At 43.5% G+C, this 17,123-nt stretch overlaps 1 protein-coding gene across 1 annotated transcript in view; it reads left to right on the forward strand.

The window, feature by feature from the left end:
• slc16a4 (solute carrier family 16 member 4) overlaps positions 1 to 17,123 on the forward strand; it is a 129,526-nt gene that overhangs the window by 73,998 nt on the left and 38,405 nt on the right. Inside the window, exon 5 of the mRNA XM_041196100.1 lies at positions 5,989 to 6,150. Coding sequence (XP_041052034.1) covers positions 5,989 to 6,150 — 162 coding nt within the window. The remainder of the gene's footprint in view (positions 1 to 5,988; positions 6,151 to 17,123) is intronic.

Consider the following 17,123-nt stretch of genomic DNA (forward strand, 5'->3'; position numbering starts at 1 on the left):
TTCTCACCTCGCATTTTCTCCTTTTGGAAAACACTTTAAAACTGTGCCCTCTGGTTCTCGATTCGTTTACGAATGGGAACAGTTACCCCCTATCTACTCTGTCCAGGCCCCTCATTATTTTGAAAACTTCTATCAAGGCTTCTCCTAGTCTTCTCCTCTCCAAGGAAAACAGTCCCAACTTCTCCAATCTTTCCTCATAACTGAAGTGTCTCATCCCTGGAACTATTCTCATAAAGCTCATCTGCACTCTCTCCAATGTGTTCACATCCTTCCTAGAACTGTACACAATACTCAGCCGAGGTCTAACCAGTCTCTTATATAAGTTCATCATAACCTCCCTGCTCTTCTACTCTATGCCCCTAGTAATGAAACCTAGAATACTGTATGCTTTGGAAACAGCTCTCTACCTGTCCTGCCACCTTCAATGATTTACGTACATATACACCCACGTTTCTCTGCTCCTGCACACCCTTTAGGATAGTATCCTTTATTTTATGCTGTCTCTCCATGTTCTTTGTAACAAAGTGTATCACCTCACACTTCTCCACGTTGAACTTCATCTGCCATCTATCTGCCCATTCCACAAATGTGTCAATGTCCTTTTGAAGTTCTACACTGTCCTCCTCACAGTTTACAATTCTCCCAAGTTTTATGTCATCCACGAACTCTGAAATTGTCCCCTGCACACCAAGAACTAGATCAATTATATACATCAGGAACAGCAAAGGTCCCAATACTGACCCCTAGGGAACTCCACTACAAGCCTTCTTCCAGCCTGAAAAATACCCATTAACCAATACCCTGTTTCCCATCCTTCAGCCAATTTTGTATCCACGTTGCTACTGTCCCTTTTATTCCATGATCTATAACTATCCTCACAACTCTGTTGTGTGGTACTCTATCAAATGCCTTTTGGAAGTCCATATACACCACTTCAATAGCCTTGCCCTCATCAACCATCTCTGTTGCCTCTTCAAAAAACTCTAGCAAATTGGTTAGACATGATTTTCCTTTAACAAATCCATGTTGACTCTTCCCTGTCAATCCAAATTTTTCCATGTGACTATTAATTCTATCCCAAATAATTGTTTCTAGAAGTTTCCCCACTACCGGTGTTAAACTGACTGGTCTGTAATTGCAGGGTAGATCTTTACAACCTTTTTTGAACAAGGGCGTAATGTTTGCAATTCTCTGGTAACTCCCCCAAATCCAGGGAACATTGAAAGATTATTGCCATTTGTCCAGAAACTTTAAAGGATTGTGATCTGTATAAACAATCATTTCTGGCAAATTATTTGCCATATAAATTTCAAAATGCTGCAACACTAACACCAAACCCAAAGTCTCCTTTTCGATTTTTGAATATCTTCTCTGTGGTACATTTAACTTCTGTGAAAATTACCCTATCAGTTTTTCAATTCCAGTGTCATTGTCTTATAAACGTATAGCCCCAATGCCTATAACACTGGCGTCAACAGCCAACTTAAATTGATTTGCGTGATTGGGTACTGCCAAAACTGGTATCATAGTTAACATAGTTTTCGAACTGTCAAATGACTTCTGACACTCCTGTGTCCATTGAAGCTTCTTGTTCTTTTTTAATAGTTCAGTCAGTGGAGCAACCACACTACTAAAATTTGGTACAAATTTCCAATAAATCCCACTCATGCTCAGAAATCTCAGAACTTCTTGTTTTGTTGTAGGCAAATTCATGATAGCCTTGACTTTCACATCTCTCGGAGCCACCTTACCATGTCTGATGGCATGGCCTTGATATGTAACTTGCACTTTTGCAAATTCACTTTTAGCCAAAGTTCATCATCAAATTAGCTCCTTGTAATTGAGTAAGTAATTCTTCCAGATGTTGTAAATGCTCCTCCCGTGTAGGACTGAAAACTCTCAAATCGTCAATATAAATGGCACAATTGCTCAGACCTTCGGTTACTTTGATCGTCAGTCTTTCAAATGTTGCAGGTGCATTCTTCATACCAAATGGCATGACTTTAAATTGATATAGCCCATCTGGTATCACAAAAGCTGATATCTCCTTTGCTCTCTCCGATAATGATGCCATCAATATCCTTGTAGCAAGTCAATCTTTGTGATAAATCTTGATTGTCCCACTTTCTCAATACCATCTTACAACTGTGGTATAGGATATGAATGCGTTTGTGTCACCACATTCACCCACCTGTAGTCCACACACTGGCTTTGTGTTCCATTTGCTTTCAGTAGCAGTACAATTGGCAATGTCCAGTTACTTCAACTAGACTCAATGACATCATTTTGAAGCATGAATTCAAATTTTTTTCTGTATTTGTAATAACTTTGCTGGATTTAATCTGTAAGTATGTTGCCTTAGCAAGATGAAGCTTCTACAGACACATCATGTATAGCTAAATTTGTCCTTCCCAGCTTATTTCCACAAATATCTTTGTGTGACCGCAATAGCTTTTCTAAATCACTCTGACACTTGCCTGGAATGTAACTCAATATTACATTTAAATTTTTAAGTACCCCCTATCATCCAATCTGTTTAGAGGAAAATCAATTTCAGAATCCTGTATTTCTACTTCTTTCTCATTATCTATCACCACTAACACCTGCTTTTGGTCTTCTTCCCTGTCAAAGTACTTTTTAAGCATACTTACAAGCCACACCTCTGCTTTTTCTCTATCTGGAGTATTTCTTAAATAATTTACTTCACTCAGTTTCTTTTCAATCCTGTAAAGCCCACTAAACCTTGTCTTTAATGAATCACCCAATACTGGTAACAGAAATAGCACTTCCTCTCCAGAAACAAAACTACGAGCTGTAGCTTTCCTGTCTGCTTTCACTTTCATCATTTGCTGTGATATCTTTAAATGTTCTCTAGCCAACTCACACGCTCTGTCCAATCTCTATCTGAATTTTGATACGTAATCCAGGAGAGTAGTTTCTGAGTTTTGACCCACCAATTTCTAATAAATCAATTTCAGTGGTCTTCTTACCTCAAGACCATAAACTAGTTCGAAAGGACTAAAACCAGGCGATGCATTATGATCGTCCCTAATAGCAAATAACAAGAATGGAGTTCCTTTATCCCAATCCTGTGGATAATCCTGACTGTATATTCTCATCATAGTTTTTAGAGTTTGATGCCATCTTCCCAAAGCCCCTTGTAGCTCAGATGATAAGCCGTTGACTTAAATTGTTTTATCCCCAAATTGTTCATTACTTCCTTAAACAGCTGTGACATAAAATTTGAACCCTGATCTGATTATTTTTGCTTAGGTAAGAATCATCCCATGGTTTCCCTATGTCAGGTGGGCTGGGTAGGAGCGGGTGGAGGCGGGTGCAGAGCTGATCACCACCCGCGATTGGCTGCGCGCCATTTTACGCGGGCAGGCCAATTAAGGCCAGCCCATGTGTTCCATAGCGCTCAGCGCTACCTGTACAGGCGGGGGGAGGAGGGGAAGCCAGGGCCTGCCTCACGGTGATTGAATAGATGTTAAAAGTTTTTAAAAATTTAAGTTAAAATTATTTAAACTTGTCCCCTCATGGTGACAGTGGCACATGAGCTGGGACATGTTTGTCAAGTTTGCCAAATTATTAATTTTATAAAACCTTCAGGAAACCTCATCCCACCTGTGGATTAGGTTTCCTGGAAAACGCGAAGGCCACTTGGGCTCTTCGCCTACCTGCCAACCTTAAGGTTGGACCGGCACTGTTGTTAAGGAGGTAAATTACTTTCTTAATGGCCTTAATAGGCCTGTGAGAGTTCGGCGGGTGCGCAACCACCTCCGCCGTGCACCCGCTGAATGCAATATCGAAATGACGCGCAATGATGTCGGGACACACGCATGATGTCGTCTCGCGTCATTTTACGTGTCAGGCCTGCCCCCACATGTCAACGCCAATATTCTGGCCCATATCTTGTAAAAAGAACTTTAGTTAACTCTTCACAATTTTCTTTGTTGTAATGTTTCAGACAACCTGGTAGACACATCATTATTGTCAGCAAGTACTGATTTCCACTCTTAGTCTCAGAGAGAGGTCCTACACAATCAATCATGACCCTAGTAAAAGGTTTTTCAAATTCTCAGTTTGGGTTCCGGCAGGGTCACTCAGCTCTTGACCTCATTACAGCCTTGGTTCAAACATGAACAAAAGAGCTGAACTCTAGAGGTGAGGCGAGAGTGACTGCCCTTGACATCAAGCTCAGTATGGCATCAAGAAGCCCTAGCAAAACTGGAGTCAATGGGAATCAAGGTGAAAACTCTCCGTTGGTTGGAGTCATACTGAGCACAAAGGAAGATGGTTGTGGTTGTTGGCGGTCAATCATCTCCATTCCAGCATATCACTGCAGGAGTTCCTTAGGGTAGTGTCCTAGGCCCAACCATCTTCAGCTGCTTCATCAATGATCTTCCTTCCATCATAAGGTCACGTGGAGATGTTCATTGATAATCGCACAATATTCAGCACCATTCACAACTCCTCAGGTACTGAAGCAGTCCATGTCCAAATGCAGCGAGACCTAGACAATACCCAGGTTTAGGCTGACAAGTGGCAAGTAGCAGTTGTGACACACAAGTGCGAGGCAGTGACCATCACCAACAAGAGAGGATCTAACCATCGCCTCTAAACATTCAATGGCATTACAATCGCTGAATCCCCCATTGTCAACGTCCTGGGGGTTACCATTGACCAGAAACTGAACTGAGCCAGCCATATAAATACTATGGCTACAAGAGCAGGTCAGAGGCTAGGAATCCTGCAGTGAATAACTCACCTCCTGACTCCCCAAAACCTGTCCACCACAAGGCACAAGTTAGGAGTGTGATGGGGAACTCTCCACTTGCCTGGATGAGTGCAACTCCATCAATACTCAAGAAGCTCAAAAACATCCAGGACAAAGCAGCCCACTTGATTGGCGCCCCTTCCACAAACACTCATTCCCTCCACCACCAACGAACAGTGGCAGCAGTATGTACCATCTACAAGATGCACTGCAAAAACTCACCAAGACTCCTTCGATAGCACCTTCCAGACCCACAACCACTACCATCCAGAAGGACAAGGGCAGCAGATAAATGGGAACACTACCACCTGGAAGTTCCCCTCCAAACCACTCACCGTCCTGACTTGTAAATATATCGCCATTCCTTCACTGTCATTGGGTCAAAATCCCTCCCTAACAGCAAACTGCAGCAGTTTGAAAAGGCCACTCACCACCACCTCTTCAGGGACAATTAGGGATGGGCAATAAATGCTGGCCTAGACAGCAATGCCCACATCCCCTGAATGAATTTTTAAAAAATGTCTCTTTTCAGCAATACTCACAGTTGTATTCAAGAAGGCGATTCACCATCACCTTGTTGAGGACAGCTAGATATGGGCAATCAAGGCTGGCCTTGTCAATAATCCCCACATCCCGTGAATGTATTTTTAAAAAAAAACTGATGTTGAAACTTCATAATATAAGCATTAGTATCTTTAAAATTAAACAATGTTTTACTTTATTGGGATGTACAAGTGATTTAAAGATTAAAAGGCCTGAATCAGTAGAGCTGGGGGAGAAATAGAAGTGGAAATATTTACAGAAACAATGACCACAGTAGAGATTTTATTCATTGTGATGAATGAACTTTCCTATTTTGATACACAAGTTCAATGATTGAAGAATAATTCTTCCAAATTTCCAAAAACCGCTCAGCTGCAAATGTGAGAGAATATGTTGGATTCCCGTATTTAGGAGGCTTACACATGCCTGACTTACAAGTTTGCTGATCTGACTCATTATTCTGTAGGAGATGGCCCCATAGGGTGAATAAACCAGACGGAGCACAGGATTCAATCCACAGCCACTGTTGCTCAATTCCCTGTGGCCTGTTTCAGAGCAGCTATTGGACACCTGACACAAGCCATTCATATTCTCTCTCAGCTGTGACTGGGGAGATCAGAGAAAACAAGTTAACACAAATACTGAGCTTTGAACATTTTTTGCAGGAATTGGCTTTGCTTTTCTCTATCAAGCAGCAACTGTGATGCATGCAAAGTACTTCAAAAAAAGACTAGCGACTGCCTACGCCATTGCACGATCAGGAATGGGCTTGACGTTTGCCCTCGCCCCTTTCACACAGTTACTGCTGGTAGAATATGACTGGCAAGGTGAGCAATGTTTGTTATAATTCTCTTCATGTCTAAAAATTAAACTCTATTATACCTTTGAAAATTAGGTTTTTAGCAAAGAAAACCTGCGGGTAAATTGGAGAGAAAAATGTCATTAATGATGATTTATAGCGTTTCCCTGGTGTTTCTACTGAGATTATGGCAGGAGATTGGAAACTGGTGGAAATTTTACTCACCATGGTACACAGCTGAGTTACGTGGTGTCGCAATTTATTGACTGATGTGTATGGAAGAGAAGAGGCAGCACCTTCAGGAGAACATTTGGGTAAAAACATGTTGGGAGCACCCTGTTGTACACGTATGCAGTGGACTGACAGAATTTATCACTTCATTAACCTTTCAAGGAGCTTACCCTGAGAAGGTATTTCCATCATCATGGAAACCTCATATCATCCAACAACTGACAATTTCCAGCTGGCATACTCCATTCATCTTAACATGAATGACCTTGGTTTTTTCCCAATAGTTTACCTTATTAACAAGTACTTTATTTTAACATAATAGCAAAATTCTGTGGATGCTGGAGATCTGAAATGAAAACAGAAAGTGCTGGAAAAACTCAGCAGGTCTGGCAGCATCTGTGGAGAGAGAAACAGAGTTAACGTTTCAGGTCCAATATGACTTAGTTTCCAAGGGATGTTGATTTTGTTTCTCTTCACAGATGCTTCCAGATCTGCAGAGCTTTTTCCAGCACTTTCATTTTTCATATTTTAATGCCTGGTCTGCCCATTAGCCTCAACATGGTTTGGTCTACAAGTGTGCTAACTGAGTTGGCTACCGCTTCCATGGTGGAAATGATAGGCTCCAAACTCTCTGCAAACCCTGTGCCAAACTGGTGCCAGACTCCACCATGTTTCTTGACATTGACCGCAGGGTTTCTAGCAGGCCTGTCAATGTACCAAGCATTTTTATTTACATATCCATCAGCCATGTTGCCTGCCCTATTTAAGCACTCTTCTAAGTCTGATAGATGCAGAATTTGTGTGCCTTCTGGGGAACTCATAAGTAATGCACAGTGTCAATGTCTGAGCTGGTGACTGTAAGAATGAAATGAGTGATGATACCTCTTCATCATCACTGTCTTCTTGCTGTTCCTCCACTCCTTGGTCAGGTTACAGTTCTAGGATACCTGAAAGGAGAGAGGTTCTGGTTAGATGAGGAGTGGGTGAAGTAAGAGGTGCAAGCTTATACCAACTGCAGCTTAAAAATCAGAAGACCGTGTGAGATAAGTGGGGAAGTGTGAAGGAGGATTAGGTATGGAGATACAATTGATATAATTGATTCAGCCCCATCACTGCCCTCAGACAGCACTTAAGTGAGTGTAGTACAATATGTTTGGGACTTGTGGCTGTCATGGTTGAATAGCTGGCAGTGTGTGCAAGCTGTGAGATATGGCTCTGAGGCTTGCGGCAGCACCAAGTGTATGAAGGTGAGGTGAAGCAATGAATGCGATGTATGAGTCCCAATTAATAGAGATGGTTGGTAGATGAATAGTAGGAGTCTGTGCATGGACCAGTATGTTAGGCTAGTGTTGCAGTTGCTAATATGGCATTTGAAGATGCATTCACTGACCTTGACCACTCAAGTGAGGTCATTTGAACTTCTTGCAGCACTGCATCCAGGTCCTCAGGCGCTTGACACATGGCCTTGACAGAATCAGGATCAGAGAATTATTACAGCACGGAAGGAGGTCACTTGAACCATCATGTCTGCACCAGCTCTCCAAAAGAGCAGCTTCTCTGTTTTATCCCCATAGTTCTGCAATTCTTTCCTCTTCAGATAGTTATCCAACTCCTTTTTAAAGGCCTCAATTGAATCTGCCTTCAGCACGCTCTCGGGCAGTGGATTCCAGATCCTAATCACTTGCTGTGTAAAAAAAGATTTTCCTCATGTTGCCACTGCTTCTTTTGCCAATCACCTTAAATCTGTGTCCTTTGGTTCTTGATTCTTCCACCAACGGGAACAGTTTCTCCCTTTCTATTCTGTCCGGACTCCTCACGATTTTGAATACCTCTATCAAATTTCCTCTCAACCTTCTCTTCAAGATGAGCTGCAGCTTCTCCAATCTAGCTATGTAACATTGAGTAGTTGCCAGTGTTACTGTAGCTGTGCTGGGATAGCTTGGCTAGAGGTGGGGCTTGAAACACTGGTCTTCAGCACCACAGCTGGGATATTGTCGAAACCCATAGCCTTTATTGTATCCAGTGCGCTTCAGCCATTTCTTGATGCCACGTGTCATAAGTCGAATTGACTGTAGATAGACTTCTGTGACAGTGGGAATCTCAGGAGGAGGATGAACACCATAGCCATCTATTCCCACTGCCTTCTGAGTGTACCTGGAAGACCTCCTTCCCCAAGAGCATAGGACATCTCTCCTCATTTCCATCTCCTCCAGTGTGACATCCAATATCCTTGGGGCCCACTGTCTCTCTTGCTCTTCTTTGTTGTAAGGTGTACGATGTAGTTTACTGCATCTTATTAAGGTATTTGTAATCTTAGGTAGTTCAACAGTAAGTAATTATTAACTACTAGAAATGATATGTGTAAGTACAGTAAAGGTCCAAGATAGGAGCTGTCTCCATGCTTGCTGCTACACATGGCTTTGTACAACTCTACACTGGCACTTAGGTGTGGGTCATGTGTTCTCACATGTCACTGTGTGGGCGGTACTATACTCAATCCCATGTTGAGTCTTTATGTGCCGGACACTCATACTACACCTCCACCCGTGTCTTTATCCAAATATTTACAAGTTATCCCAGTTCACCCAATGTATCACATCATTACTATGACCCCACCCCCTCAATTCTCTGAGTTAATAGGGTCAGGCGGTCTGGAGGCCTTATAACTCTTCCATATCTTCTTTGCATTGCTGTCATGGGAATGGCAGGCTCTGTTGATGCAGATATACTTTGTTGAACCGGAGGTTGTTTTGGCTTCTGGGTGTTATCCTCAATTCCTCTCCACTGTACAGCGGTAAGGACCCTTCGAGGGATGTGGAGGAGGCTCCTCCTGCCTCTCCTGCCCGTCCCCTCTGGGGGTGCCAAACAGGTCTGACTGGGCTTGGTCATTGCCTTTCTGGATGATAATGCCCTCTCTCTACAGGTCTGTAATTCAAACCTTGTCATCCTTTTATAGTTGTGGCAAGTTTCTGGTCTGGTACCTTTTGTTGTAGACAGAGGTCTGCTTCGGCCTGTAGGAGTGCTTTCTGTCTTAGATGTCCTGAATCCTTGACTACCAACCCATTAGCAGGATCAGAAGTTGTGTGCGGAATTTTCTCCCAATCAGGAGTTCAGATGAGGCTAGGTCACATTGTAACAGGGTGGATCTGTGGGTTAACAGTGATGTTTGGAAGTCTTCATATTTTTTTGAGGGCTTTAATAGCATGGGCCCTAATTTGCCTCCGAGTTTGACTGTGGATATCTTGGAGAGCTCATACAATGGTGGAAGCTGAATGTGATGGCAAATTGGGTGAAGTATTCATTTGAAAATTGTGAGCTGTTATTGGACACAATCTCATCCGGGACTCTGTGGCTTGCGAACATCTTGCAGTCCTTTAAATTCTGCCTCTATGGTTGTCGTGTACAGTTGCTTCACTTCAACCCATTTGGAACAGTAATCCACCACCATCAAAAATGATTTGCTGTTGAAGGAAAATAAATTGATGCCCAGCCTCTCCCATAGCCTGGTAGGGAACTGTGTATGAATAACTGGGATAGTTTTAGTGTGCAAGGTGGGGACGGAGCAAAATTCATAAGTTGCATCCCAGAAAGCTTTTTAAGCCAGGATGTAGAAGGGAGGGGGCATCTTTGGACCTAATATTTGGAAATGAGCCTGGGCAGGTGGAAGGCATTTCAGTAAGGGAGCATTTTGGAGAAATTGACCATAACTTAGTTAGATTTAGGATAGTTATGGAAAAGGATAAGGTTGGGCTGGGAATAAAAGTTCTTAACTGGGGAAAGGCTAATTTTACTAAGATGAGATACGATTTGGCCCAAGTGGACTGGGAGCATCTACTTGCAGATAAAACTGTGTCAGAGCAGTGGGAGGCATTCAAGGAGGAGATAGCAAGTGTACAGAGCAAATATGTTCCCATAAAGACAAAGTGGGGGACCAAGTCCAGAGAATCCTGGATGTCAAGGGACGTAAAGTTTAAGATTAAGAAAAAAAGAGAAGCTTATGGCAGATACCAAGGGCTCAATACAGCAGACTCCCTAGAGGAGTATAAAAGTGCAGGGGGAACTTAAAAAGGGAATTAGGTAAGCTTAGAGAGTGCATGAGAAAGTATTTGTGGGTAGAATAAAGAAAAGTCCTAAGGGTTTTTTTAAAAATATATAAAGAGCAAAAGAATAACTAGGGAAAGATTAGGGGCAATTAGGGACCACAGAGGTAATCTGTGTGTGGACCCAGAAGACATTGGTACAATCCTCCATGAATACTTTGCATCAGTCTTCACATTGGAAAAGGACAACGCGGGTTTGGACATCAGGGTGGAGGACTGTGAAATATTAGAGAAAATTAACGTAAGAGAAAAGGTACGAGTGGGTTTAGCGGCCTTAAAAGTGGATAAATATGCAGGTCTGGATGAGATGTATCCTAGGCTGTTGAGGGAGGCAAGGGAAGAGATATAAGGGGCCCTCGCAGTAATTTTCAAACCCTCTCTAGCCACGGGTGAGGTGCCAGGGGACTGGAGGACTGCTAATGTTGTCCCATTGTTAAAAAAGGGATAGACCAGAACATTACAGACCAGTTAGTCTAACCTTGGTGGTGGGGAAGTTACTAGCAAGAATCCTGAGGGACAGAATATATCTGCACTTGGAGAGACACAGATTAATCAGGGATGGTCAGCATGGATTTGTTAAGGGAAGGTTGTGTTTGACAAATTTGATCGAATTTTTTCAGGAGGTAACCAGAAGTATTGATGAGGGTAATGCATTTGGTATGGTCTACATGGACTTTAGCAAGGCTTTTGGTGAGGTCCCTCGTGGCAGACTGGTCAAGAAAGTAAGACCCCATGGGACCTGAAGCAAAGTGGCACGTTAGATCCAAAATTGGCTGAGAGGTAGGAAGCAGAGGGTGATGGTAGAGGGATGTTTCTGTGACTGGAAGTCTGTTTCCAGCGTGGTTCCACAGGGCTCAGTGCTATGGCCATTGTTGTTTGTGGTATACATAAATGGTTTAGACTTAAATGTAGGCGGTATGCTCAAGAAGTTCTCAGATGACACGAAAATTGGTACGATGGTAAATAGTGAGGAGGATACCATAAACTGCAGGAGGATATCAATGGACTAGTCAGGTGGGCAGAGCAGTGGCAAATGGAATTCAACCCAGAAAAGTGTGAGGTAATGCACTTGGGGAGGGCTAACAAGGCAAGGAATTACACTATGAATGATAGGGCCCTAGAAAGTACTTAAGATCAGAGGGACCTTGGTGTGCATATCCACAGATCCTTGAATGTAGCAGCGCAGGTAGATAAGGTGGCTAAGAAGGCATTTGGGATACTTGCCTTTATTAGCTGAGCCAAAGAATACAAGAGCAAGGAGGTTGTGCTGGTTAGGCCACAGCTGGGGTACTGTGTGCAGTTCTGGTCACCACATTATAGGAAGGATGTGACTGCATTGGAGAGGGCGCAGAGGAGATTTACCAGGATGTTGCCTGGGCTGGAGGGTCTGAGCTATGAGGAAAGATTTGATAGGCTGGGGTTGTTTTCCTTGGAGCAGTGAAGGTTGAGGGAGGACCTGATAAAGGTGTATAAGCTTATGAGGGGCATAGATAGGGTGGATAGGAAGGCATATTTTCCATTAGTATAGAGGTCAATAACCAGGGGACATAGTCTTTTACCTCTTACCTTAAATCTCAGAGGGGAGTTGAGGAGAAATCTTTTCACCCAGAGGGTGGTGGGAGTCTGGCACTCACTGCCTGAAAAGGCGGTTGAGTCAGAAATTCTTGTAACATTTAAGAAGTATTTAGATATTCATTTGCGTTGCCATAGCCTCCAGGACTATGGGCCAAGCGCTGGAAAATGGGATTAGTGTAGTCAGACCCTTATTGAGTGGTGTGAAAATGATGGGCCGAATGGCCTCCTTCTGTGCTGTAAACATTTGAATCTATAAGGAGCTCCCAATTGGCCCTGCAGGTGCAGTGCACAAGCCCGACAGTTCAATATCGTGACCTCAATTGCCCTGGAAATGCCTGGCCTCCAGACCATGGATTGGGCCCATGCCCTGCACTTGGTGATGTCCAGGTGGATTTTTTGGAGGTTCTCTGGCCAAAGGAAAACTGAAATGACAGCCACTCATTGTAAGCCAAGAAATCATCAATGTCAGTGAAGTGTTCTTGTTGTTTGAGCCAAGCTTTCCTGACACCACCACTTGGTCTCTGTTGTGTAACCGTGGATGCAGGCGCACTTCTCATCTTACATTTATTCTTGGCGAATCTATTGGAGTTTATTTGCGATCACTGGCAGGTGTCTCCTTGTCAATTGCAAGCATGCTTCAAGGTCCTCAATCAGATTGACATCCTGTTTTGACGGAAGCTCCGCTGTGGCCCTGAAAAGTGTGCCTGCTGTTTGTTTTGTTTCCCTGGGCATATACCATCTCGTAGGCAAACCTCATCAGGCATAGGCGGAATCTTTGCATTCTGGGGGGCATCTTTGCCAGCTCCTTCTCATCTAGCAATGAGACCAGTGGCTTATGGTCTGTTTCAGTTGTGACCTTTAGGCCAATGATGTAGTCTGAAATTTCTCGCATGCCCACGTGATGTTGTTGGTGGTGATACTGGCTAATGGTGACATTAAGAGTAGAAAGCAGGATGAGCAAGTGACAGATGGTCCTAGTGGGGGTGGGGGGAGGGAAACGTGTGGGAGAAAAGATCAAAAAAGACTGAAAGGTGGGGATAAAACAATGAATGGAAATAAATTTTAAAAATAATAATAGAAATAGGTGGGAAAAAAATATATAAAAATTTAAAAAATAAATATTTGAAAAAAGGGGATCTAAAAGGGGTGAGGATGGAGGAGAGAGTTCATGATCTGAAATTGTTGAACTCAATGTTAAGGCCAGAAGGCTGTGTAGTGCCTAATCGGAAGATGAGGTGCTGTTCCTCCAGTTTGCGTTAAGCTTAACTGGAACATTGCAGCAGGCCAAGGATGGACACGTGGGCATGAGAGCAGGGTGGTGTGTTGGAATGGCAAGTGACAGGAAGGTCTGGGTCATGCTTGTGGACAGACTGAAGATGTTCCACAAAGTGGTCACCCAGTCTGCGTTTGGTCTCTCCCATGTCGAAAAGACTGCATTGGGAGCAGCGAATGTAGTAGACCAAATTGAGGGAAGTGCAAGTGAAGCGCTGCTTCACTTGAAAGGAGTGTTTGGGCCCTTGGGCAGTGAGGAGTCGGGGGAATAAAGGGGTAGGTGTTGCACCTTCTGCGATTGCATGAGAAGGTGCCGTGGGAGGGGGTTGAGGTGTGGACCAGGTGTCCCAGAGGAAATGGTCCCTATGGAATGCTGACAGTGGTGAAGGGAAGATGTGGTGGTGGCATCATGCTGGATTTGGTGGAAATGGTGGAGGATGATCCTTTGAGTGCGGAGGCTGGTGGGGTGAAAAGTGAGGACAAGGGAGACCTTATCATGGTTCTGGGAGGGAGAGGAAGGTGTGAGGGCAGAGACGTGGGGGATGGGCCGGACATGGTTGAGGGCCATGTTATTGATGTTTTCTCAACTTGTTTGGATGGGAATGGAGTCTGCAAGGTGAATAAACTGACTGACCATTGCACTATGGTATAGGAAGCCATTCAAGTGGAGGGAGCAAAAGGAGTGTGGTGGTAGTAGGGGATAGTATAGTGAGGGGGGTTGACACTGTTCTCTGCAGAAAAGAGCGAGAGTCGAGATGGCTATGTTGTCTGCCAGGTCTCAGGACATTTGCTCAGGACTGAAGAGGAACTTGGAGAGTGGGAGGATCCAGTTATTGTGGTCCATGTAGATACCAATGACATAGGCAGGACAAGGAAGGAGCTCTGCTTAGACAGTATGAGGAGCTAGGCACCAAATTAAGAAGGAGGACCTCAAAGGTAATAATCTCTGGATTATTATCTAAACCATGTGCAAATTGGAAAAGGCAAATAAGATTAGAGGAATAAATACGTGGCTAAAAGATTGGTGTAGGAGAAGTGGGTTCCAGTTTGTGGGGCACTGGCACCTGTACTGGGGAAAGTGGGGGCTGTACCACTGGGACATTCTCTGCCTGACTCTTGCTGGGACTGATGTTCTAATGAGCTGCATAACTAGACATGTGAGAGGGCTTTAAACTAAATCTTGGGAGCCAAGGGATCAAATTTGGGAAGATGTGGTAAACAAAAGAGTAGAGACAAGGTAACAGAGAAAGGAACTAATATGGGAAGTGAAAATCAGAATGTCACAGGAAGGCACAGAGAGTACAAATCCAAGAGTAAATCAGCAGATAAGGTCAGACACTACAAAAATAATAAAAATCAAAATTAACGGCTTTATACCTAAATGAACGAATCAGTCAAAACAAAACAGATGAACCGATAGCTTCTATCTCCCTGTTTAGGCCTTTGGATTTAAGATTCCCTCAATTCACCATTATACTCACACCCTGCCAAAATAAGACCATGTGAGTCTTCCTCCACTGTTATGCCAAGAACCAAAACATCATCCACATGGCAGATCACACACCCTGTAAGCCTTTCAAAATGGCTGATATTATACGATGAAATATTTCCATGCAAAGATGATTCCAGAGGGCGGGCAATTGAAGCAGAATCTGTCAAAGGGAAAAACGAATGGGGTCAGCAACCTGGACTCTTCGTCTAAGGGAAATTGCCTAAAGCCGCTGTTGGTGTCCAGTTTTGAAAATACTCTGCTCTTTGAGAGTTTAGTCAGGCTTTTATCCACTGAGGACATTGGGTGTACCTCTCTGGCTACGGCGTTATTGGGCTGTGTCAGGTTGACGCAAATACGGATGGACCCATTCAGTTTTGGGACTGGGACCATCCTGGAATATCATGCAGTTGGTTGTGTGACCCGGTTTGGGGGGTTGGGGGGGAGGGGTGGGGGGGTGGAGGGGGGGTGGCGGTGAGAGAGGGAGGGGACTAACTTCAAAGGGGTTAGCATGGATCTGGGTCAAGTAAATTGGAATCAAAGGTTGACAAGAAAAACGGTAGCTGAACAACGGGCTACCTTCTATTTCAAGCAGAGAGTAGGTATATTCCCTCAAAAGGGAAAGGTAAGGTAAGCAAATCCAGAACTCCCTGGATGACAGAGATGGAAATTAAGGTGAAGAGGAAAAAGTGTGCTTATGATGTTAGGTGGATAATGCAATGGAGAACCAGATTGAACACAGAAGGTTCAGAGGCGAAGTATAAAATGAATAAGAGAAGCAAAGTGGGAGTATGAAATGAGACTGGCAGCTAACATAAAAGGGAATCTCAAACTCTTCTATAGGCATACAAATAGTAAAAAGATAAAAGGAGGAATATAGCTGATTAGGGACAAAAAAGAGGATTTACAGATGGAGGCAGAGGGCATAGCTGAGGTATTAAATGGATACTTTGCCTCTGTCTTTACCAAGGAAGAAGATGCTGCATAAGTCACAGTGAAAAAGGAGATAATTAATACACCAGAAGGATTTAAAATTAATAAGGAGGACAAATTTGATAGGCTGTCTATACTTACAACTTGATAACCTGTCAGGACCAGATGAGATGCATGAAGGATACTGAGGGAAATGAGCGTGGAAGTTGCAGAGGCACTGGCCATAATTTTCCAGTCTTCCTTAGACTCAGGTGTGGTTCTAGAAGACTGGAGAATTTCAAATGCAACACCATTATTTAAAAAAGACTGTAAAGGAAAGCCCAGCAACTGCAGGCCAGTCAGTTTAACTGCTGTGGTGGGAAACCTTCTGGGACAAAATTAATAGTCACACGAACAAATGCAGGTTAATTCAGGAAAGCCAGCATGAATTGTTAAGGGAATAACATGTTTAACTAACTTGGAGTTTTTTGAAGAGGTAACAGAAAGGTTTGATGAGGGCAATGCTTTGATGTGGTGTACGTAGACATCCAAAAGGCATTTGATACAGTGCCACACAACAGACTTGTGAGCAAAGCTATAGCTCATAGAACAAGGAGGAAAGTAGCAACATGGATACGGAATTGGCCAAGTGACAGGAAACAGAGTAGTGATTAATTTTTCAGGCAGGAGTAATGTGTGTAGTGGAATTCCCCAGGGGTCAGTGCCTAGACCCTTGCTCTTCCTGATATATATTAATGATCTAGACCTTGGTGTACAGGGCACAAATTCAAAATTTGCAGATGCTATTAAACTTGGAAACATTGTGAACTGTGGGGAGGATAGTGTAGAACTTATAAAGGACCTTAGAAGAATTGGTGGACGGGTGGCAGATGAAGTTCAATGCAAAGAAATGTGAAGTTATTCATTTTAGTAGGAAGAACATGTAAAGACAATATAAAAGAAAGGATACAACTCTGAGCTGAGAGACCTAGTGTATATGTCAATGAAGTTGACAGGACAGATTGAGAGCGCAGTTAATAAAACATACAGTATTCAGGGCTTTATTAATAGGGACAAAGGGTACAAAAGCAAAGTCTGCCACCATCTACAAGACACAAGTCAGGAGTGTGATGGAATACTCTCCACTTGCCTGAATGAGTGCAGCTCCAGCAACACTCAAGAAGCTCGACACCATCCAGGACAAAGCAGCTCACTTGATTGCCACCCCATCCACCACCTTCAACATTCACTCCCTCCACTGCCAATGTACAGTGAGTGGCAGTAGTGTGAACAATCTACAACATGTACTGCAGCACCTCACTAAGGCTCCTTTGACAGCACCTCCCAAACCCATCACCTCTCTCACGAAGAAGGACCAGGGCTGTAGGTGCATGGGAACAGCACCACCTGCAAGTTCCCCTC

The sequence above is a fragment of the Carcharodon carcharias genome, chromosome 9, assembly GCF_017639515.1.
Source record: "Carcharodon carcharias isolate sCarCar2 chromosome 9, sCarCar2.pri, whole genome shotgun sequence".
Lineage (NCBI taxonomy): Eukaryota > Metazoa > Chordata > Chondrichthyes > Lamniformes > Lamnidae > Carcharodon > Carcharodon carcharias.